Source organism: Leucoraja erinacea, chromosome 20 (assembly GCF_028641065.1).
Source record: "Leucoraja erinacea ecotype New England chromosome 20, Leri_hhj_1, whole genome shotgun sequence".
In the NCBI taxonomy this organism is placed as follows: domain Eukaryota; kingdom Metazoa; phylum Chordata; class Chondrichthyes; order Rajiformes; family Rajidae; genus Leucoraja; species Leucoraja erinaceus.
The window spans coordinates 1,164,626-1,189,608 of NC_073396.1; the positions used below are offsets into that span (position 1 = coordinate 1,164,626).

At 43.0% G+C, this 24,983-nt stretch overlaps 2 protein-coding genes across 3 annotated transcripts in view; one reads left to right on the plus strand and one right to left on the minus strand.

Annotated features, from left to right (window-relative positions):
- carhsp1 (calcium regulated heat stable protein 1) overlaps nt 1-8,018 on the plus strand; it is a 33,520-nt gene extending 25,502 nt beyond the window's left edge. The window contains exon 4 of the mRNA XM_055650994.1: nt 6,315-8,018. Within this exon, the coding sequence (XP_055506969.1) occupies nt 6,315-6,477 (163 nt within the window). The 3' untranslated portion in view covers nt 6,478-8,018. The remainder of the gene's footprint in view (nt 1-6,314) is intronic.
- Nucleotides 8,019-9,238: 1,220 nt separating this feature from the next.
- pmm2 (phosphomannomutase 2) lies at nt 9,239-24,971 on the minus strand. Of its 2 annotated transcripts, XM_055650993.1 has the most exons (9): nt 24,826-24,971; nt 23,254-23,365; nt 21,287-21,363; nt 20,265-20,356; nt 19,744-19,843; nt 16,311-16,386; nt 13,832-13,947; nt 10,642-10,794; nt 9,239-10,323 (listed from the first exon to the last, which is right to left on the minus strand). In XM_055650993.1, the coding sequence occupies exons 1-8, from the start codon at nt 24,901-24,903 to the stop codon at nt 10,669-10,671; spliced, it is 777 nt and encodes a 258-aa protein (XP_055506968.1). In that variant the 5' UTR covers nt 24,904-24,971; the 3' UTR covers nt 9,239-10,323; nt 10,642-10,668. The 2 variants fall into 2 exon arrangements, with proteins under 2 accessions (XP_055506968.1, XP_055506967.1); XM_055650992.1 differs by having other exon boundaries at nt 9,239-10,794.
- Nucleotides 24,972-24,983: the final 12 nt, after the last annotated feature.

The following is a 24,983-nucleotide window of genomic DNA, read 5'->3' on the forward strand; positions in this document are numbered from 1 at the left end:
GGCTATAGAGTTCCTGATTGTACGCTGCTGTTCCTTTCATATGAACTGCAGTTGCTTTTCACAAACCAGCACACATAAATGCTAGGGAAAAGGAAGTACGCTCCAGAATGAGTTGTCAGTGAACTAGATTTATGCCACAATTAGTGGGATTGCCTTTTTCCTTGCTCTTGCTGTCTCCTCTATTTCCTCTCCACTCAGCTCTGCGTTTGACTGGACTTTGAAGATAGCTCAGTGGCCATTTTATAGAGTGGGAAGGAATCGGCTGTATTAGTGAGTGCCGTCACAGACAGGATAGGAATGGTAGATGTGTTTGTTCCCATGACACTTTCAGGTTACTATTTTTGATACTATTTTTTTTCTGTTGATTAAAATTAATTGAATTAAATCGTTTCATTGAAAATTAAATTCCCTCGTTGCATTTCTAGATCAGTGGCCGGTCCTGGCCATGAGGACTAAAAACTAAAACATGATGCTGCTGTATCCCAGGGGAAAATGTCTGAATGAGATACCATATTTGGAAGGTTACCACATTTTTTTGTGGTAACCTTTCTGCTTGTGAGAATAATGGCATCTTGTAAAATACCCGATTATGTTTTGCTTTTTATAAACAGTTTTTTTAAATCATTTTACTCAGAAGGGCGATTGATTGTTTAATTTAGATTGTCCAATTTTGGTGGATGTGCAGTTTGCCTTAAGGGTGTGGTTCTGGCCGCAACGGGTACCATCTATCCTTTGGTACCAGTTGGTTAGATTTTCAGATGTTGGTTTGTATGCAGACCCCTATGGTTTGTGAAGCGAATGATGTGCAGGCTCAAATAGCTTCCCGTCTCCATGCTTTTAAATGCATAATGTTCAAACCCGGGTCTCTGGCGATGGAAGGCAGCAACTCTACCAGTCCATAATGTTGGGGAGAGTTATATTTACAAGATGTTATTTATCATTGTTATCTGAAATGATTTTTTTATACTATAAACTACTAAATCAGGAATTCTTGCGTTAAGGTTTGAGATTAAAATATATTCTTTATTCCCCCACATCATTCAATTTGACCTTCGAATGGTGACCTTGAGTCTTTTACTTGAGCATGAATTGTGTATCAAATATTGTGTTGGATATTTGCATTTTTGCAGTCATTTTTTGTTCATAAACCTGATTTTGGTTTTGTAAACCAATGCTTTGTTTGTGACATAGGAAGGGATTGCAGATGCTGGTTTAGACCAAAGATAGACACAAAATGCTGGAGTAACTCAGCGGGACAGGGTATTGTCTGAAGAAGAGTCGCCACTCCATTCCTTCTCTCCAGAGACGCTGAGTTACTCCGATATTTTGTGTCAATTTTTGTTTGACAGTAAGCCAAAACGCAAAAAGAGATTGTATACAGCAGCCACTAGCACCATGTAAAGTGCTGTATGCGTACCGCGGTGCATTGCCTTGGCCATGCAAAGAGCTCTGGTTTACACTATCCGCTGGGTGAACACATTGTAACCAGGCCACCTTGATGTGTGCATCTCAGTCACTCAGTTGTACGATGACCTAAAACTAATGTTTAACTGTTCAATCATCTTTTATAATTCATTTCTGAACTACGGTTGGGAATATTATTTGGGTAACACTAATTGTTCTAATTCCAGTTAATTCTCCAAGGTTGTGTATCTGTTCAGACTGATTACTTGAGGGAAGCAGGGCTCCATCTTGTTCTCATTTAAAAATTCCCATCATTGAACAAAAACAGAGGATTTACATAACGAGAGGATTTGAGTAGAGGAGTAAAGAGGTCCTTTTGCAGTTGTACCTGGTGAGACCACATCTGGAGTATTGTGTGCAGTTTTGGTCTCCTAATTCGAGGAAGGACATCCTTGCTAATGAGGCAGTACAGCGTAGGTTCACGAGATTAATCCCTGGGATAGTGGGACTGTCATATGAGGAAAGATTGGAGGAATGGGCTTGTATTCACTGGAATTTGGAAGGATGAGAGGATATATCATTGAAACGTATTAAATTATAAAAAGACTGGACAAGCTAGATGCAGGAAAAATGGTCCAAATATTAGGGGAGACCAGAACCAGGGGCCACAATCTAAGAATAAAGGAGAGGCCATTTAAAACTGATATGTGAAAAAACTTTTTCACCCAGAGTTCTCTGCCACAGAAGGTAGTGGAGGCCAATTCACTGGATGAATTTAAAAGAGAGTTAGATGGAGCTCTAGGGGCTAGAGGAATCGGAGGATATGGGGAGAAGGCAGGCATAATGAATGGCGGTACAGGCTTGAAGGGCCAAATGGCCTCCTCCTGAACCTATTTTCCATGTTTCCAGTTGTGAAAATATTTATCTTCAAATAATTAGCTGACATGTTATGTCTACATTGCAGGATACTTAAAAAACCTGGCAAATATTGTTAAGATCTGTTAATTAAAATATATTTTACCTGCTCCTCCGACTCGTGGTGGATAGGCAGTGAAACTGTATAAAGGCATTGACCCTGAAGAGTTTTAAAATTCTCCAACACTCAGACACTTTTTTTTCTCACTTTCATAAGCAGTTGTTATTTTATTTATAGATACATAGACAATCGGTGCAGGAATAGGCCATTCGGCCCTTCGAGCCAGCACCGCCATTCATTGTGAATATGGCTGATCATCCACAATCTGTACCCCGTTCCTACCTTCTCCCCATATCCCTTGATTCTACTAGCCCTAAGAGCTCTATTTAACACTCTTTTGAATGCATCCAGTGAATCAGCCTCCACTGCCTTCTGAGGCAGAGAATTCCACAAATTCACAACCATCTGTGTGAAAAAGTTTTTCCCTCATCTCAGTTCTTAATGGTCTACCCCTTATTCTTAAACTGTGGCCAATTGTTCTGAACTCCCCCATCGCGAACATATTTCCTGCATCTAGTGTGTCCAATCCCTTAATAATTTTATATGTTTCTATAAGATACCCTCTCATCCTTCTAAATTCTAGTGAATACAAGCCCAGTCACTCCATTCTTTCATCATATGACATTCCCGCCATCCCGGGAATTATCCTTGTGAGCCTACACTGTACACCCTCAATAGCAAGAATGTGGTCTCACCACGGCTGTGTACAACTGCAGAAGGACCTCTTTGCTCCTATACTCTCGTTATGAAGGCCAACGTGCCATTAGCTTTCTTCACTGCTTGCTATACTTGCATGCATACTTTCAGTGACTGATGTACAAAGACACCCAGGTCTCATTGCACCTCCCCTTTTCCTAATATGACACCATTCAGATAATAATCTGCCTTCCTTTTCTTGCCACCAAAGTGGATCATGAATGTATATTGTAAATATGGTACCAGAACCAAGCCTTGCGGCACCCCACTAGTCACTGCCTGCTATTCTGAAAGGGACCCGTGGATACTCTTTGTTTCCTGTCTGCCAATCAATTTTCTATCCATGTCAAAACCCTGCCCCAATACCATGTGCTCTAATTTTGCCCACTAATCTCCTGTGTAGGACCTTATCAAAGTCCAGGTACAGTACATCCACTGGCTCTCTCTTATCCATTTTACTTGTTACATCCTCAAAAAATTCCAGAAGATTAGTCAAACATGATTTCCCCTTCGTAAATCCACGCTGACTCGGATCGATCCTGTTACTGCTATCCAAATGTGCGGCTATCTCATCTTTTATAATTGACTCCAGCATCTTCCCCACCACCGATGTCGGGTTAACTGGTTTATAATTCCTTGCTTTCTCTCTCCCTCGTTTTTTTAAAAGGGGGATAACATTAGCTACCGTCCAATCCACAGGAACTGATCCAGAATCTATAGAACATAGGAAAATGATCACCATTGTGTCCACGATTTCTAGAGCCACCTCCATGAGTACCCTTGGATGCAAACCATCAGTCTACCCAACACCATTTCCTGACTAATGTGAATTTCCTTCAGTTTCTCTGTCACCCTGGGTCCTCTGTTCCCTAGTACATCTGGGAGATTGTTGGTGTATTCCTTAGTGAAGACAGAACCAAGGTACCTGTTCAACTCGTATGCCATTTCCTTATTCCCCATAATAAATTCACCTGTTTCAAGAACCAGATTAAAAAGTAATTTAGATGATTTGGCTTGGTATATTAGACGAGCTGCATTTTGGCCGTTGACCATGTAATTATACCCTCATCTTGACAGCAGACTGGGTTAAGTAACCATGGGACGGGGGCCTGACTACTTACAGGTGGACTTGCTGCATTGTATGAGTACCAAGCTGTTGAAATTGGTAAAGAGGTCCAATTGAGGTATTATATTGTCTTGATTGTAAAACTAGATAAATAGACATGTTTGAAGGCTCGGATTGAAATCACAGCCCCTTTCATTTCATTGTGAATATGCTTTGCTCTTATTTTGATCAATGTTGATGAGAGCATTTCAAATATATCTGTTACAAAGACTGTTTAAACTTGGTTGAGGAAAAGACAGCAGAGATTGTGAAGTTGTGACCAAGAAAGAATAGCAGTGAAAGCAGTTCTAACTTTTGGAGATTTCACAGTTTTCACACGTTTCACAGTTTGGGCTGCAAAGTGGTGCAGCCGGTGGTGCAATGTATTTGAGGTTGGATGATGCCAGAAGTTCCGCAATGGAAGCCCGTTGAAGTGTGTAGTCAGCAGTAAATACATATTTAAATGGTCTTGTGCAATGTAGAATAACTACTGTATGTTACATAACCAACCTTTACTGGATCCCATTTCAATTGAACAATAAAGATTTTTCAGTTTGCGATTATGTATTATGAAACTGGTTTTCAGGGAAGCAAATGAGTCACAAATAATAGTGAAATAACCCAAGGAGCCAATTCAGTTTCAGGAGATCAGTTTCTTCCCATGTCCCTCCATTTCCTTCATACCCAAATACATTACTCAATTAATACACTGGATATAAGCATCTACAATCCTCCGGCTGCCTAATTGCAAAGACTCGTATCCCTTAGACTGGAGAAAGTGTAGAAATTCTTGATGTTGCACTTTGTGCAACAAAAAATGTACAAAGGTTTTTATTTTCTGTTTGCATGTGGTGATTGAGTTGCCCCTTTCACTGTGTGGCAGTCCTTCAGTCGTTTACACATCCAAAAGGAAGGAATGGAAGTGTGGATCACTGTAGCAAAGGCCAAGCCACTCAATGGAAATGAACAGTTACCAGCCTATTGTACACCTTGATTTACATTGTAAACTGACTAAGATGACACTCAACTTCACATTTTTATGACAGAGAACCAACTTAAGCTTATTTATTCAAATCTGGGTGTATGGTATTAGAAGCCACGCATGATGACTTGCGCAATGATTTGACCACTGGTTTGGTGTTGATGCAGCACAACACATCCATTTTGTAAACCTGCATCTGTATTTCCGTGTTGCTCCATTTCCCAAACTGATTGCCAACCTCTGAGGTTGTCTCAGAACCTTTTGGCTGGGATAACAATTCTAAGTGATTTGAAAGCGAGCATAATAAACCCCCCTGCAAACTCCTTGTGTTGAACTGTTGTGATACTGATGTCCATGAAAAACAGAACATTTGTGAAGAAATGCAAGTTAGTTGTAGATGACTGCTAATGTTTTGATACTTTGTGGCTGTGAAAATAATACCAGACCACCTTGAGAATATTTGAATACACAATTTATTCAAATATGAATAAACATTTTATATATACATATTATTTGAATGTCAATTTTTGTTCTTTCATGGAAATTAGATTTTGTGCATTTTTGAATAACATTGTATTTGTGAAATAGGTGGATTTGGGTATTCTAGACCTCCCCATGTTGGAGAGAGAAGATACAAGATACATTTATTTGTCACATGTTCCAGATGGCACTGTGAAATGTGATTACCATACAATAAAAGTAAAGAACACAACACACAATAGAGTTTAACATAAAAACATCCCCACACAGCAGAATCAAAGTTTCCTACTGTGAGGGAAGGCACCAAAGTCAGTCATCTTCATCTAATGTTCCCCAATGTTTGCCCGTGGTTGGGGCCTCCCCGAGCCCTCCGCAGTCGCTGCTACGGGCGGCCCGATGTTCAGGCCCGCTCGCTGGGGTGATGTAAGGCCGATGTCGGGGCTGGGGGACATCCTCAGCGGCCTGGACATCAGAGTTGACCACCACCGAAGGCAGAAATCTTGTTGGAAAGAGGAGCATCGGTCTGATTTGATCAATCTGAAGAAGGGTCTCGACCCGAAACGTCACCCATTCCTTCTCTCCAGAGATGCTGCCTGTCCCGCTGATTACTCCAGCATTTTGTGTCAATCCCCATGTTGTCAGCTGGCTAACTGTACTCTGTTTCTCATCAGTATTGAAGGGGAATATGTGCCAATGGAAGGAGACGAGGTCTCGTACAAGGTGTGTTCTATTCCTCCCAAGAATGAGAAGAAGCAGGCCGTGGAGGTGGTCATCACCCATCTGGTGCCAGGAACGAAACACGAAACATGGTCCGGACAGATAGTCAGCCCGTAACAACCACCAACAATCCCATCCTGCCGCCTAACAAGGCGAGTAAGTATGAGCAAACCTCTTGAGTGTGTAGACCAACCAACTGCTGGCAGGATCGATGGTAATATTTCTACAAAGGCTGCAACAATGAAGCAGTTGGCTGATAGTTTGAACATCACTCATACTGTGCATGTTTTCTATTGAGGTGACTTGGCCAGTGAATGTACATGTGGAGTTTTCAACAGTATAGTCCCCCAAAACTATTATATTAAAAACCACACTTCCTTACCAAGGCAGCAATGCAATGGAACTTTATTTTAAACTGCACTGCCCTGCAAGTTATATACATTTTAGTTGTAGAATTGTTGAATTTCTTTGGTAGAGAATCTTGTTTGTTAATTATGGGCGTAATCATGTTAAGGGAGAGTGGTCTTGCAATATTGATTGCCTGGTCTGTGTGATATCCACTTCTGCCCACTTCCCTCCAAACTAGTTACTCACAGGTTAAAAGCACTACGCTATTCCCTCTCCTCAATGCACAATGTACGTGGTTGCAGTGGAGATAATCATCACACCTACATTGATGATGTGGTGTTAGCAGCATGTGGAGTTGCTGTCTGAACTTCTGGAGGTTCACCCTTTTGAAAGATGCAGTGCCTTCTGATGATACCTACATTGATTTGACACTGCTTATTCCTGACTGTCAGGGAACTGACCACACAGCATACAACTAATTGACCAGTCTGGTGATAAATGCCACCGGACATTTTGTAAAACCTTGCCCACCAGTTTTCATTTTATGGTTTCACACATAATTTGGGTTTTTATATTGTAGATTCCTGTGAATCTACTATTTTCCTAGAAGCTTTCTGTGTATTGGCTGATGGAAGCACATTAGAGCTGGCGTGAGTTGAATGTCATGTCTTGGCAGTTGTTTGCTATTGTCCCCAACAGTATCTGAAGTTAACCTAGATAACCAGGTGAAAGGGGATTGAGCTTTAAAGAGATCGGCTCTTGATGTCAACATTTCTGCTGCTGATATCACTTTTCCCATCTATGGCCATGTTACATTTTATGCTGCCACCTCCTTTCAAACAACTAATACAGAACGTGTAGGATCAAATAATTCAGTCAGCATAAAGGAGGGAATATTGATTCACAGCAGTTTAATCTGGGAGTTCTAAGACCCGTTGATGGGTGATATTGGGAACCCCCCTGCATTTCATTGTCCATGGTATTCATATGTAGGGGGGAGTCTGAACCTGCTGCCGTGTTTCACTGCAAAATAACTTAAGATGTTGCCATGTCTTTGAGTTCCTGACTTCTGTGAAGAATAATTTTTATTCTTCAGTGCCTTAATTTCCAACTCTTTAATGATCAGTTTGATTTATCCCATGACATCATATATTTACCAATATAAATATTGTATTTTAGTGTACCGTGCTGTTTAACTAAACTATTGGAATCTAGAAACATAAAAAATTAATGTATCATTTTGTGCCTTTTGGCATTTACATATTATCTGTATTTCTGAATAGAGGACAAATAAAATTAAATGAAACAAACATGTTGCATTGTTTTAATCTACATCTGTTACAGCCTTGTACTTTGCAAAGCAGCTTTAACTTTCAAAATGCAACCTTCCCCTAATTTGTTTTTCTGCGTTCAGACTGCTTACTAACTTAGTTTTTCAAAGGTATTTTACGAGGGTAGATTTTTTTTTTAAAGTTCATAGTTAATTATAAGTAATCAATTTAAAACTTGAATTGAAATCTGGTTATCTATTGAGTAGACATTAATTGCAGGGGAGAATAAATCAATAACAGAATTACCTGTGCAATAGAGTTTAATAGTAGTACCGGGATAGGTATTGCTTGTAGACACAAAATGCTGGAGGAACTCAGCGGGACAGGCAGCATTTCTGGAGAGAAGGAATGGGTGACGTTTCGGGTCGAGACCTTTCTTCAGACTCAGATGTTGCATGTTTGTCTTTAAAAAATTAAGAATATAATACGCCCAGATGGATAGATTCTCGATTGGCATGGTTGTCAAGGGTTATGGGGAGAGATAGATCAGCCATGATTGAATGGCAGAGTAGACTTGATGGGCCGAATGGCCTAATACTGGTTCTATCACTTATGTACACAGAATTCTTGCTCTCCAGCTTGATATGACATTAAACATGTACAGATCATTGGTTAAACCCCACTTTGTGCTTGTTCCGCCTTTAAAATATTTTCTGAAATAGAAGAAAATTCTGTTGCTCCATAAAATCCCCCAGGTTCACCACCCTCTGGCTAAAAAAATTCCTCCCCATCTCCTTCATAAAGGAATATCTTTTAGATTTGAGGTTGTGACCTCTAGTCCTGGACTCTCCTACTAGGGGAACCATCCTCTCCACATCCACTCTATCCAAGCCTTTCACTATTTGGCTTTACTATACAGCTTTTCTAAGGGTGAGTGGTCAGCTGTGTACTTTCATAAAAAATCTAAATCATTGTCCACCACAGGGCCTTTCTACAGAAATGCTGAACAGGTAAGCTATGCTAATTCAGATAGCAATTATTGTGTAAAAAACAATGTGCAATATTTTTTGTACACTGATTTCAAATTGTGTGGACATTCAAATGGTACATCAAAAACAGCTGATTCAAGCATTTGAAAATCTCAGACCAAACGTAGACAAATGGTGGTTGTTGGTGATCAATCAGCTTTGCCCAAGGACATAGCTGTAGAAATTCATCTTCAACTGCATAGAACATTGAACAAACAGCACACAGATAGGCCTGATAAATTATTTATTGATTTAAAAATATGTCTTTCATTGCACCAAATTACACGTCACAGTTTGTAGATTCAATCTTGCACACTGATCTATTATATACACTCCTACCTAATTCAGTCAGGAGGAAACGGCTGTATGATGCTGACCTATTAAACTTCATAAGGACTGCATTTAGGACTGGCCTTTTCCAGTGAAATCAATGTCATGTTCAAGGTAAGTTTTTACATTGTTGTATTGAATGGCTGCAACCAACAGTTAAAATTGCTTTGCCACTATGGGGGATACACCAGTCGGTACTACCTTGGGTTGCTGTCTCTATTTCACAGGCACATGGCTGGAGGTAGCATGGTTTATAATGCAGTGTGTACTATCATTTATTACCTGAAAAAGGATTTGAACTGTATATGTGGAGTCCCCCAAATAAACAATTATGAAACAATGGAAAATAGTTTTAGAGTCATACATCATGGAAGCAGGCCCTTTAGCCCAACTTCCCCACGCTGACCAAGATGCCCCATCTACATTAACTAGTCCCACCTGCCTGCATTTGGCCCATGTACCTGTCCAAATGTCTTTATAGTAGCTGCCTCAACTACTCCTCGTCCCATATACCCTGTGTGGAATAAGTTGACCCTCAGATTCCTATTGAATCTTTCCCCTCTCACCTTAAAATAATTACCTTTGCTTATTGATTTCCCAACTCTGGGTAAACACCAGGAGCTGTTTTACTTTCATTAAAATGATCACATGACAATAAACCTTTGCATAATAACAACAATGATTTGAAATCTCACCCAATTGTCAACAATAATCAAAACTGCTACAGTAGAGTTTCTGACAAAGTATAACATCCTTCTGTGTGACCTGCACAAAGCACCCAATGAAGATACAAGTACCAGTGTTTTTATACCCGCTAACAACCTTGGTCCAAACTTCCCAGTTGGCAATTTAGCTGATTAATTTTATGGAAAATAAGTCTAAAGGAATGGCATCTTATGACATCAGCTCCCAACCTAATCCATGTTATACAAGTAGTGTGTAGGATGGAACTGCAGATGCTGGTTTATATCGCCGATAGACACAAAATGCTGGAATTACTCATCTCTGGATGGAAGGAATGGGTGACGTTTCAGACTGAAGAAAGGCCTCGACCCGAAACATATTCCTGTCTGTCCCACTGAGTTACTCCAGCATTTTGTGTATATTATGCGACTAGTGCCAGTTATAGAATTTCTAACTGTCAAAGTATCAGTTTAATATCCATGTCAGATTCTGCTTTACCGTTAATAAATACACTGGCTACTGGCCGTCAGGTCTTGTTCCGTCACAAGAGGGATTATTGTCTACATACAGTGTCGCCATTGCTGGCGATGGTCGACTCGATTCAAGTATATTTCTTCATGATGCTGGGAATTCCAATGTTCACAAATTTAGGATGGAATACTGGCCCCAGAGTTGAAGAACAGCTCCTCACAAATTCTCTGTGTGTCCGCTGGGCACGTGACACAATGACCAATGGTCCGGGGATCACTGTAAATTTCATAATCGTTTCCACCCTGCAAATAGAAAACAGATTGTCTTCAGGGACGAATTCATTACTGACTAACAAAGATTTAGATTATTTAGTGAAGTTTTAAATTGGGATCTTGTGGATATTAGACCAGAAGCTCCATACAAGACACAAACCATGCTTACTGCAGTTTTTAAGGTTGTATAGTCTGCGGTGTTGAACAGACCTTGCATAGGAATTCCAGTTTGAATGTTTTTGTAATGGGGGTATTTTTTATACCATGAAAATCCAAACCGCACATGCAGGAAACAATTCTGATCAAAGGCCGTCATCCCGAACTGTGTCTATTTACCACAGATGCTGCCTGAGCTGCTGAATGATCCAACATTTCTTATTTAGAAAGGAGGATGAGGGTGGTGGTGCAGCTGTACTGCTCCAGATAACTTTCCTCATATCTTACTGACCTTGCATCTATAATTCAGTGAGGTAGATATTTAACTCTTAAGTTGAGAAGTATGTTAGTTCTAACTTTTGTTACAAAGTTAAGGCAGGAGAATGGACTGAGGGAGAAAGATAGACCAGCCATGATTGAATGGCAGAGTAGACTTGATTTCACCATGAATCGGCCCACCAGTTTCCACAATTCAAGGACGTGCTCAAAGAAACACAACATCCCTACTGATCCTGGGAATCTCTGGCCCTTGGCGGCTCAGAGTGGAGAAGAAAGTATTGGGAATGGTTTAAGATCTTGAGCCCATGCATCAGGCACACACAGAAGCCCCACAAAAGTGGCAAAAGGAGTGTACTATCCCAAAAACGATCTACGTTTGTCCTGCCCCATCTGTGCAAGAGTCACATTGCATCAGATGCCTCGCTGTCCTTGCAACTAAACTGGAAGCAAGTCATACTGAGGGACTGCTTTGGAAGAAAAGGAAGTCGGTAGGCAGCGACAGCTTGCTGGTGTGTTATAAACGTGCCCGGGGCTGCCTCCTGGTGGTCAACTTGATCAACTTCACATACATCATAATCCCCTTGTTCACTTTGTGCCAGGAAGCTGATGGAATGACTCAGGCCTTCAGCCTGGTGTTAATAATTACTCTCAATGGTTGCTTTTTGATAAGAGACAACTTTTACAAGAATGATCTTATAACAAGAGGAATCAAATATAGGAGCAAAGGGGTCCTTCTGCAGTTGTACAGAGCCCTAGTGAGACCACACCTGGAGTATTGTGTGCAGTTTAAGGTCCGCTAATTTGAGGAAGGACATTCTTGCTATTGAGGGATTGCAGAGTAGGTTTACAAGGTTAATTCCCGGGCTGGATGGACTGTCATAAGCTGAGAGAATGGAGCAGCTGGGCTTGTATACTCTGGAGTTTAGAAGGATGAGGGGATTTCATTGAAACATATAAGATTGTTAAGGGCTTGGACATGCTAGGGGCAGGAAACATGTTCCCGATGTTGGGGGAATCCAGAACCAGGGGCCACAGTTTAATAATAAGGAGTAAGCCATTTAGAATGGAGACGAGGAAACACTTTTTCCTCACAGTGAGTGGTGAGTGTGTGGAATTCTCTGCCTCGGTGGAGGCCGGTTCTCTGGATGCTTTCAAGAGAGACCTAGATAGGGCTCTTAAAAATAGCTGAGTCAGGGGATATGGGGAGAAGGCAGGAAAGGGGTACTGATTGGGGATGATCAGCCATGATCACATAGAATGGCGGTGCTGGCTCGAAGGGCAAAATGACGTACTCCTGCTCCTATTGTCTATTGATCTGCAACAATTCTTCAATGAAGCCAGACAGGAGCAAAAGAAACAAGCTTGTCTGGAATCTAGACTGTGGTTCCCTGGAGCACCACCGCGTTTACACCAGCATCAATTCATGTCTCCCTTAATCATGAGATTTATCAGAGACTTGTGCATTTCAACAGTTGCATAATTTACAGTCTGACAGTATTGTTGTGGTTGGACCAGACCAACAGTAGAGCAACTGCCAGTAATTTACTGCTTAGCAATCAGGAGAGAACAGCCAAGAAGATCCTGTTTCAGCTTACAGTGTAAACTACTAACGTCTGTTTTAAAATATATTTTTAGTTCATGTATTGCAGGGACCTGATTTAGTGATGGCACAAAATGGAAGCACTGTTCTGCAGGCCAGCAAGAGTCAAATCCAACTGCTTGGCTGAACTCTCTTGCATAGCACCGCTGTTTGGACTCGCTCATGCGGGCCAGACCACTGATGCTGGCATTCGAGCCCAGCAGGCAGCGACTGGGAGAGTGTCAAGTATGAAGCATGACGAGGGACAGACACTTGGTCCACTATCTACTGCCCTACACATGGTTGCTGGTTCTAAGAGCCACATAACCCCCTGTTATTAAGATGCTGCTGACCAGGAACCTGGCACAGAGCCCTGCCTTTCCCCATACTGTAGCAGGAAGAGAGTGTGCAGCAGGACTGTGCATCCTGTTACATCAACTCAGTGTGTAGGAAGGAAGTGTAGATGCTGGTTTAAACTGAAGATAAACACAAAAAGCTGGAGTAACTCAGCATGTCAGTCAGCATCTCTGGAGAAAAGGAATTGGTGACGTTTTGGGTTGAGTGCCAAAATGTCACCTATTTGTTTTCTCTCGAGATGCTGTCTGACCCGCTGAGTTTCTCCAGCTTGTTGGGTTTAGCTTCAGCATGTTCTCCATTAACCACTTACCTTCCCTGAGCAAATCTAAACAGTAACAAACGAGAATAAATCCATAATTAGGTAATAAAGGTCAAGCAGAATTTGTGTTAAAATGTTTCAAAACTCAAGCATTTGCTTTAATTCACAAGTGAAAATGATTGTAACAGGTCAATCTTGGCATTAAACAATTCCTAACTGGCTAGCGTCAAAGTGGGAGAGGGGAGGATGGGGCAAAGTGAAAGGAGGGGATATTGAAGAAAGGATATGGGGCAGTGTCATGAGGGAGGGGCTGTGAAGAATGTGATGAGCACCTGTGGGTGGAGCAGAGGAAGGTCTGCACTTCATGTTGCATCACATTGAGTTCCACTTGAAATGTCAATGAAATGATTACTGCAGGATTAAAGCTCTTTACTCACTGGTGATGTTTTATCTCCAAAGAAGTGTATGGCCTTCAAGTTATCACCCTCGAGGATTCCCAGACAGTATCGCTTATCCCACCCATCTGGAAACACGTCGAAACTGATCTGTCCACCTAGAACAGTGAGGAGAGTAAAGCTGGTTTAGAATGACACTGTACATTTACATGTTTACAGGTGTGTCCATGCAGAAACCTGTGTGCTAATAACTATATAAACAAGACACAACATGTTTGTTATTGCCGTAATCAGATTAAACACAAACCCATCGTCAACTTCCTTAGGGTAGATGCCCAATCAGCCACTACATTTTGGTCTGATATCTAAACTAATCACCCACTGATCTGTGAAGTCTTAACTACAAATAGTAAAAATGTTGGTGATCATTCCGACTGTAATGAGCAACAAACCCAGGTTTAATACAATGTGCAAGGCCAGACACAAACTCAATTGCCTTTGACATAAATGTCTGCAATTTAGTATTAAACCATGGAGTGAACACAAGGAGTTTGTGTGTGGCCTTGCACATCGATTCAATCTGGTTTAAACATGTTATGGGGAGGTCAAGAAGGATCTGAGAATCAAAATCAGTTTTGCAACTTTTGTGTAGTGACAATACACGTTGGATTTGGTCGTGTCTATTTCTGTTGAGTTTTCTGCAGGTTCACTCGCAGAATTCAAATGAAATTGATTTGTACCAAACTGCCTAAGAATAAATGTATTGTGCATAATGAAATTGAATAAATGAAGTTCTACTTAATTATTTCTGGTGTTTTTAATTCTTTGAGGTGTACAACTGCATATACATTCTGTTAGAGACAGAAGGATATATTAATAAAAACATGGGTAATAAGCAGCAGCCTTTCAACCCGTTACATTGAATGACTGGATTGCATCATGGAAAGTGGTCTTTGACACACACCTTCATGAAATATAAAGATTCCAGACTGCTCCATGGAACAGGCATCCAATCACGTTGAGAGGTCGGTCAAGACTCCATGCCATGAAACACAGATGAGATTGGGACAGAACTATGGACGCAAGGAAGTGTGAGATGTGCATGAAGTCTGAGAACACCATTTGAATAGGTGAATATTGGGGTATTTGGCATCATTGAAGCACAAATATCAGAGGGGGTGGGCTTCTCAAAATTATACGCTGGATCGCAGAGTTCCCGGAGCCTCAACAGAAATAGACACAACCAAATCCAACGTGTATTTTCATTATATAATAGATGCAAAACTGATTTTGATTCTCAGATCCTACTTCACCTCCACGTAACATGTTTAAATAGTAGGTATGTTACAAAACCTACCTGAATCGTCATTGGGAATCTGCCCTCAGCCATGTCGGCGATTTTGGCGCTGTTTGGAGGGGGCGGGTTTAAAACGCGATTTTTACTAGGCTGTACTAATCGCACATGTTCAGCCTAGTAAATCATTAACGAAAAATCGCTGCAAGACCCGGTCGCAAAAGGTATTATTAGTTTTATAGGCCTCGATAATATAGTTCTAATAGTTTTAAAATTACTGTCTCATTTCGCAACCTCTCGCAGCCCCAGGGTTTTATAAAGCAAACAATTAAAGGTATGTACCTTATTTTTACATTAAATGGGGCATATATATAACCCTGAATATCAAGTTATCTATAGCGAATAGTTCATTTTGGGCTTTTTATATCCCGCAGTATTTTTCTCGGCATTTGAGGGCACTAATCCAGCGCGATGTCAACGTTCTAAACCAGCGCGTTCCACATGAACCCACTAGAAAGCCGATTTAAATGGGCATTTATTTACAGCAATTGAACACTAAATTCCTTCCATTTGGCCTATAAATTAATGTAAATTAGATATAAAAATCATGTTATATTGTGAATTATTTGTGAATAATCTTTGGACACTTAGGCTATTTAAAAATGTTAATCTTTCCTTAAGAAATGGGCTTTGACTATCCAAGATCACAGCTATTTTGTAATGTCCATTGAAAATCAATAGGGAACAAGATGCTAATTTCCGAGTATGAAAATGGTCATAACTTTTTTAATACTTGAGATATGAAAGTGAATTTGGTGTCAAATTAAACTTATTGTTATGCTTTATCTGATGGGATAAATTGCAGACTTGATTTTTTAAATCTCAAAATTTTGTAACATTGCTATTTAAAATAGTGATTGTTTTAAATGACATCCACATTTCAGGCCTCCAAGTAGTTCTTCAAACAACACAGTACTGTAAACTTACCCCTAAATGAGATTGTTATTTCCTATCTCAATGCAATTGTTATTTACATATTAATTGAGAAATTAAAAATTAATATATATAATAGAACCACAGCTTTTTACAGCACCCTGCTATTTTACAAAACTATTTGATAAAATTCTAGTGAGGTGCTGCAGAGAAATAAAGGTTTCCTAGTTTTGTTTTTACTGTAGAAATAATCCCAAAGCTTTCCCACCACTGGAAAGAGAAAATTAAAGTTACCTATAGAAAACGTAAGTCCTTTCCCTGCAAATTCTTTTCGTAAATCAGCCACAAACTTTTCTCTGATCTTTTCTTCCTGTTGCAAAACAAAGCACATTTTTAAATGCCAAGCTGTAAAAACGGTAAAGGTGCTGTCCCACTGCGGGGAGTTTAGAAGAGTTTGCCCTTGATCATACTCGCAGCATGGTCAACACGAGGTCTTAGGAGGTCTTTGTAACTCCTTCATGCTCGAGAGTAGTCACCGCCTACTCGAGACCTCAGCTACCAAGCTGAAAAATGCCCGCAAGTAAAAAAAGGTCGCCATGGAAAAAATTGATACTTTTTTACTCATAGGTTTAGTCGAGGTAGGTTGTATTAGGTCGTCATGCTATCGGAGGTAATCAAAGGTAGTCGAAGGTAGTCGAAGGAAAAGCTCGTTGAGAAACAAAAAGGTAAGTAAACCCTAATGTTAAATGCCCATTAAACTTTATTAAAAGTTGTCTGGCTTCCACTCCCCCCCCCCGCTCTCTAAAGGACTTCCCGTAACTGTCCCAACTGTCTTTTAGCTTCCTGTTCATCATGGGTTTGAATATCAGACAGCGTTCCCCCGCTTTCCCTGGCCCCCGCCTTTGCGATGTGTGTGTGTGTGTGTGTGTGTGTGTGTGTACGGTCAATCCAGCTCGCGGTTTCATCGCCGACGGTTGATCCGGCTCGAGCTTGAAGGTGGAAGACAGTCGCTGAAAAGTCGCGTTAGTGGGACAGGCCCTTCAGAAACTACATTCAACTGAACAAGAAAAATCCCAATGTATTTTCTTATTTTATCAGATGTTAGAGGTTTCACATTATTTGCAGTTTACGAGTTTGGTTTCTATTACTTTCCTCAGCACATTAACAAGGTGCTTTTAAACTGCTGATACGCAGCTCTTTCAAAACACATGATTCAATTGCCAAACAATCTGTTTTGAACAAAAGTGTTGAATTAATACTTTATCAAAATGAAAATAACCAGTTAATATTTCATCTAATCAGAACACAAGGAAAACAAATAGCAAATACTGGCAAGAGTTACACTACACAAGGACATTTGTATCTGTAAGCACAGTTGCAGCTACGTGAAAACTGAAAATATACCAGCCGGTTTTACTGTTAACAGGAACAAGAAAAAGGCTAATAGAATATTAGCTATTATTTCATGGAATTTGCAATTCAAGAATGAGAAAATGAAACATAAGATAAACTCAATTCTTGTCATACGATCAGGAGAATTCAAATAATGAGTACAGATACAGTGGGACATTGTGGACTAACTGATGGTGGTTGGGGTGGGGGGAGAGAGGGAAGCTGGAAGAGAGGAGGGGTTGGCCAGTCTGGCAAGTGATAGGTGGATGCAGGTTGTACAGGCCGTTGTTGAGGTCACACTGGAGTCTGTGCACAGTTTTGGTCCCCTCACCTAACCATATAATAGCATTGGAGGCAGGGTAGGCGAATGAAAATGGTGGCGGCGCAGGCACATCGCGACGCCCTGTGTCTCCCGAGAATTTGCGAACTAGCGATCATTACTCTATGTTCGCTCTTCTGGGGAGATGCTAACTGCATTTCGTTGTCTCTGTACTGTACACTGCACAATGAATATAAAGATTGAATCTGAGTGCAGTGAGGTCAAATCTTGGGATGAGGGGATTGTTCTATCAAGAGAGGCTAAACAAGCTGGTCGCATTCTCGACAACTTGGAAGATTGATGGATGATCTTAGGAGCCATGACTGATGCCATGGTTTTTGTGCCAGACTAGTGTGAAGGTCATGGACAAGGGGCATTGTACAAGATGTGAAGCGGTCATACACGCTGAGGTACGCGGTCATACACGCTGAGGTACATGAAACGTCTTCCCGCCGAGGACAATGAATCTGGAATTCCCTTGCCCAGAGAGCTGTGGAAGCGAGCTCATTACAGTGTTTATAGAAACATCGAAAATAGGTGCAGGAAGCGGCTATTTGGACCTTCGAGCCACTGTGATCATGGCTGATCATCCACAATCAGTAACCCGTGCCTGCCATCTCCCCATATCCCTTGATTCTGCTAGCCTCTAGAGCTCTATCTAACTCTCTTTTAAACTCATCCAGTGAAATGGCCTCTACTGATTTCTGTGGCAGAGAATTCCACAAATTCACAACTCTCCAGGTGAAAACATTTTTCTCATCTCAGTTTTAAATAGCCTCCCCTTTATTCTCAGACTGTGGCCCCTGGTTCTGGACTCCCCATCATTGAGAACACTTTTCCTGCATCTAGCTTGTCCAGGCCTTTAATAATCTTATACGTTTCTATAAGATCCCCTCGCATTCTTCTAAATTCCAGTGAATGCAAGCCCAGCCTTTCCAATCTTTCCTCATATGACAGTCCCGCCATCCCGGAGATTAATCTCGTGAACCTACGCTGCACTGCCCCAATAGCATGGATGTCCTTCCTCAAATTAGGAGACCGAAACTTTAATGTGGAGGGAGATGAATTTTTGAAAGATCAGGGAACGAGTGCTCTGGGAATCAGGGGACAGAAGAATTGAGGCCTGCAGCAGATCAGTCACCACCACAATTCACCATCGTAAAATGCTGGAGTAACTCAGCGGGACACGTCTTGACCCGAAACTTCACCCATTCCTTCTATACAGAGATGCTGCCTGTTCCGCTGAGTTACTCCAGCATTTTGTGTCTATATTCGGTGTAAACTAGCAGCTGCAGTTTCTTCCTACACACACCATCATAATTGAATGGCAAGGCAAGCTTGAGGCAGCTTATCCCAGCTCCCTGTGTTCAGTTTCAGGTCACGTCTAAGAAACTTTGTATTATATAGAAAACATACTGAGCATTTTAAAATCTGCATAAACAGTGTCAATGACTTTGTTGTGCTACAGCACCACCATGTGACGAAGATCAGAGAATACAATCACACTTACACTACAACTTGGATGACTTTAGATGAGAAGCCTCCGCCTTTACCTTCTTAGCACCAAATACCTTCCTTTAATCATTCAACCAGGAAGACACACGCTTTCCTTTAACAATACGCATTCCACCTTCACATGCTTTTCTTTCCAAAGTGCCTAAGATCAGAGGGAATTTGATCTTTTTGCTGTGAATCTTTACTCGTTTGATCTAAGGAGGGTGATGTGACTGGGCTCATGAGGTGACGAGGGGAAGCTGAGGGCAGATCATTTTCACGGGCTTAGACACGTCCCATTCCGTTGCGACCATTTAGGGCTCTGCGGAAAAGGCGGAAAGAGGGAAACAAGGTGCTGTGGGTGATGGAACTTGGGTAAGAAAGGAAGTTGCAATCTGGACTGAGGAGAAGTTACAGGCTTAACAATGATGTTGGTTATCTCCATTTGTGAAGATTAATTGGGCACCTTCCATATATATTTCCTGTACATCATCCAAGAACAACTTTTTACAATCAACTTACTTTATCAAGTTCAAAGAATTCAATCCGTTCTTCTTGGCTGCAGCTCCTGCCGATGGGACTGATGTTCAGCATTCCATTACGGAATTCAATAAAGGTGCCCCTGTTTAGGAAGAGTAATTTTATATACCGTCACCAATTCTTAGACCGGGTACATTTGAACTGCCCTGTCTGGTCAAATAAATAATATTGGCCAATGGGCCAGGGGGTTCTTTAGCATTATAAAAACACTTCTGTCTAATGTTAAATTAAATCATATCTGAAGGAAATATATCCCCACTGATATCTAGGGGGAAACAGTTTTAACTTTAATTTTCCAAAGCTGTTCAGCCAAATGGCTCATCTCAACTCCAAATTGTCTCTTTTAATAGCTGACAAGACTTGTAGATTCATTATGCTGGAGTAACTCAGCAGGACAGGCAGCATCTCTAGAGAGATAGATTATTGGTGGAAAATAATTTCTCAATGTCAATAAAGAGGATTGCAAAATTAAGTGGTTTAATTGCAGATTAATTTTGTTTTACCTTTTTCTGGGTAACTTAATCCTGGCCATATAATTTAAAGAATAGTTGATCAGGTTCTGCAGCACTTCCTCACCCATATGCTCCTGGATGCTCTTCAAAAAAGAGAAAACTCATTTAAAAAACACATGCGAGTTGGTTTCATTTCATGCAGAACTATGGCATTAGTTACCAGACTCTGTTCATGCAGGATGTTGGCTGATGGCACAGCTTCAGTCTGATCCACTGGCTAAGAGTTTTGTCTATTGCCCTTCAGCCCAACGCATCCATGCCGGCCAAGATGTCCTATTTAAGCTAGTCCCATCTGCCTAAATTTGACCCATATTCCGCTTAAACTTTCCTATCCAAGTATCTATCCAAGTGTGTTTTATAGTCCTGCCTCAACTACCTCCTCTGGCAGCTTGTTCCATACACCCACCACCCTCTGTGTTGCTGCTGTTCAGCATATCTTGCAGCTTCATGAGATCACACCTCATTTGTAGTTACGCTTGGTGCTGGTGCCAGCATGCTCTGTTCTCCACTCCTCACTGAAACAGACCTCGCCCCCTGACCTGACAAGTGCTGGAGGAGTGAGGGACAAAGGTTGAAGACATTGCTGATCCACTTACGGCTGACGTGATACACCTCATGGATGGCAGTCTGTGCACAGTCACATCTACTCTGTGTTGCACGCGTGTAGTGCACACAATGTCCTGGACACATCTACTCTGTGTTGCACGCGTGTAGTGCACACAATGTCCTGGAACGCGTTTCATGGTGTCTGGCTGGTCGCTGTAAAGGGAGGTGCGTTTACGACTGTTTGGTCAGTGAGAATGAAGTAGTGCCAGCTCTATTACTGCACAAATTAGCGCTACCCTGCAACAACTGCTGGTTCATCCCTCACTTTCATAAAACATAGGAGTAGAATTAGGCCATTCAGCCCATCGAGTTTGTTCCAACCATTTGAACATTGGGATTATTTAGGTTAAACCATTTACTCAAAAATCTGTTGATTCTGGCTAGTATCACCTTTGGTAAAAACATACCTGTTTCTTCAAGAAATGTCCAGCTTTATATGCAACTAAGCCATTTTCAGCAAATACATAGTCGGCTTTTGAAATAACTGCAAGAAAAACGGAAGAAGTTTACAATCCAGTAAAATCAAGTTGCTCACGTTCTTCAGGAACGATGCAACCAAACTCAATCTAGTTTACCTATTTGTTTTTATGCTTCTAAACCATCAAGTAGCTGATAACTCTGCAAAAAAACGTTTGATAATTTGCTCAGGCCAGTTGTACAGAGGTCATAACGCACGCACTTCCCTCAGACAGAAACAGTACCCCGTCACACAACTTGGTACATAAGAATAAGGGGTAGGCCATTTAGGACTGAGATGACGAAAAACTTTTTCACTCAGAGAGATGTGAATCCAGGCCAATTGACTGAATGTTTTCAAGAGAGAGTTAGATTTAGCTCTTAGGGCTAACGGAATCAAGGGATATGGGAGAAAGCAGGAACGGGGTACTGATTTTAGATGATCAGTAATGATCATATTGAATGGCGGTGCTGGCTCAAAGGGCCGAATGCCCTACTCCTGCACCTATTTTCTATATTTCTATATCACAGATTTAAAAACCATGAATTTAACAGTTTCAAGTAACCAGCTTTTCCTGTTTGTACCAGGATTCTGATGAGACATAAACAAAGTGTAAATTTAAAGTTTATCTCTACGGTGCTACCTAATACACAGGGTAGTTAGAGCATAATCCTTCGTTTCAGATTTTCAGCATCAGAAAATATTTTATTCCAGTGTGTATCTTAAAATGGCAACATAGTTTTTAATTCTCCACTCCCTTGTGTTTTCAAGTTTCCTGTGTCTGACATCCCTTCTAGATAGATATACGATTAGCAAGTCTTCACCATAGTCACCGCCACCAGACATTCACTCTCTCTCAGTCTAGACTCAATCACACATTGCTGTGGTTTTATTTCACCCCTCCCCCTTCTCCGTCAATCACATCCGGTTTCAGTTCTACTGAAAGACCATTGACATAAACTGTAAACTGTTTACCCCCAAAGATGCTGCATGACTGCTTTTTTCTAATTTCCATATGGAGTCATAGAGTGATACAGTGTGGAAACAGGCCCTTCGGCCCAACTTGCCCACACTGGCCAACATGTCCCAGCTACACTGTTGCCTATTTCCTTCGCTCCATAGATGCTGCTGCACCCGCTGAGTTTCTCCAGCTTTTTTGTGTAACTATCCATGTACCTGTCCAACTGTTTCTTAAACGATGGGATAGTCCCAGCCTCAACTCCCTCCTCTGACAGCTTGTTCCATACACCCGCCTCCCTTTGAGTGAAAAAGTTACCACTCGGATTCATATTAAATCTTGTCCCCTTCACCTTGAACCCATGTCCTCTGGCCCTTGATTCCTCTACTGCGGTCTCACCATCATCTTATACAACTGCAAAATGACCGCCCAACTCCCAACATATCAAATCAGATTCAATGCAATTAAATATGTAGCTGGTTTACAAAATTATAAGATATGCATATGCATACAAACACGCACACAAGAGTGCAAAAGGTAGTGAATAACTGAAGGATGTTCAGGGATGTAGTATAGGTTTTATGGTGCAGAACCTAAAACAAACTGATAGAGGGCACCAGTGATCTGCATCATTGACTGGTTGTGGCTCAAGCCGCTCACTGTCACACAATGCTGTACATGGTGGGGAATGCCACGTTTAACTGTGTGACTAGTCACCTCCTCAAACAACTCAGCCGCAGCGATGTCCACTGTGGGTGGGGCTCGCCGCAGGGATCGTGCACCATGGGCAAGTGTGGAGCTGGGGCACTGCCCGCCTGACCCTCGCCCCCCCCTCCCCCGGCCCATCGGCCACCGCCAAACCCTCACCTCTGGGCCGGTGTGGACCACTGCCCGCCCACACGACCCTCACCCCTCCGGCCCCCGACTAGTGTAACCCACTGCCCGGCCGCTGGACTCACCGTCGTCTCCCAGCTGCTCCTTGATCTTGTCCACATCGGAGCCGCTGACAATGCCGACCCGCACCCGCGCCCTCAGCCGCTGCAGGAACTCCGCCGTGTGCGGCCTGATCCTCTGGGGGAAAAATGTGGGGAGTAGGTTAGCGGCAGTGGGGGTAACGTTGTGTGGATGACCACTGTGTGTGTGGATGACCACTGTGTGTGTGTGTGTTGATGACCACTGTGTGGATGACCAGTGGCCTTTATAACAAGAGGAATCGAATATAGGAGCAAAGCGGTCCTTCTGCAGTTGTACAGGGCCCTAGTGAGACCAAACCTGGAGTATTGTGTGCAGTTTTCGTCCCCTAATTTGAGGAAGGACATTCTTGCTATTGAGGGAGTGCAGCGTAGGTTTACAAGGTTAATTCCCGGGATGGCGGGACTGTCATATGCTGAGAGAATGGAGCAGCTGGGCTTGTACACTCTGGAGTTTAGAAGGATGAGAGGGTATATCATTGAAACATATAAGATTGTTAAGGGTTTGGACACGCTAGAGGCAGGAAACATGTTGGGGGAGTACAGATGTTGGGGGAGTGCAGATGTTGGGGGAGTGCAGATGTTGGGGGAGTGCAGAACCAGGGGCCACAGTGTAAGAATAAGGAGTAAGCCATTTAAGACGGAGACGAGGAAACACTTTTTCCACACAGAGAGTGGTGAGTTTGTGAAATTCTCTGAGTTTGTGGAGGCCGGTTCTCTGGATACTTTCAAGAGAGAGCTAGATCGGGCTCTTAAAGATAGCGGAGTCAGGGGATATGGGGAGAAGGCAGGAACGGGGTACTGATTGTGGATGATCAGCCACGATCACATTGAATGACGGTGCTGGCTCGAAGGGCCGAATGGCCTACTCCTGTATCTATTGTTTATTGACCACTGTGTGTGTGACCAGTGAGTGTGCGGCTTGTGAAGACCAGGCCCCACAGGCTGTCCCGGGTCCAGCCTTGCCCCCCGCTCTCACCACCAGCCCCTCCCTGTGCGCCCAGCCCGACCCAGCCCAGCCCAGCACGGCCCAGCCCAGCCCGGCACGGCCCAGCCCAGCCCGGCCCGGCCCTGTGCGCCCAGCCCGGCCCGGCCCAGCCCAGCACGGCCCAGCCCGGCCCAGCCATGATCCCATTGAATGGCGGTGCCCAGCCCAAGGGCCCAATGGCCGGCCCGGCCCAGCCCAGCATTGCCCAGCCCAGCCCAGCACGGCCCAGCCCGGCCCCTCCCTGTGAAGACCAGGCCCCCAGGCGGCCCGGGCCCAGCCTTGCCCCCCGCACGGCCCAGCACGGCCCAACCCTGTGCGCCCCAGCCCAGCCCAGCCCGGCCCAGCCCAGCTGGGGAACACCGCTACATGAGTACAAGCAGGCACGGCCCAGCCCAGCCCAGCACGGCCCGGCCCAGCCGGCCCAGCCCAGCCCGGCCCAGCCCGGCCCAGCCCGGCCCGGCCCGGCCCAGCCCAGCCCAGCACGGCCCGGCCCGGCCCAGCCCCCCCCTGTGCGCCCAGCCCAGCCCGGCCCAGCCCAGCCCGGCCCGGCCCCACTCTACTCTACTCCCTACCTGCCGGGCGTCGGTCAGAGTTCCGTCCACATCGAACAGACACAACACGTCGCCGCCACCCTCACCGCCCGCCGCCATCTTGCCCCCGCTGACAGCGCCGCGCAGGCGCACACCGAGCGCTGACGCCACACGGACTACATTTCCCGGCGTGCCCGGCG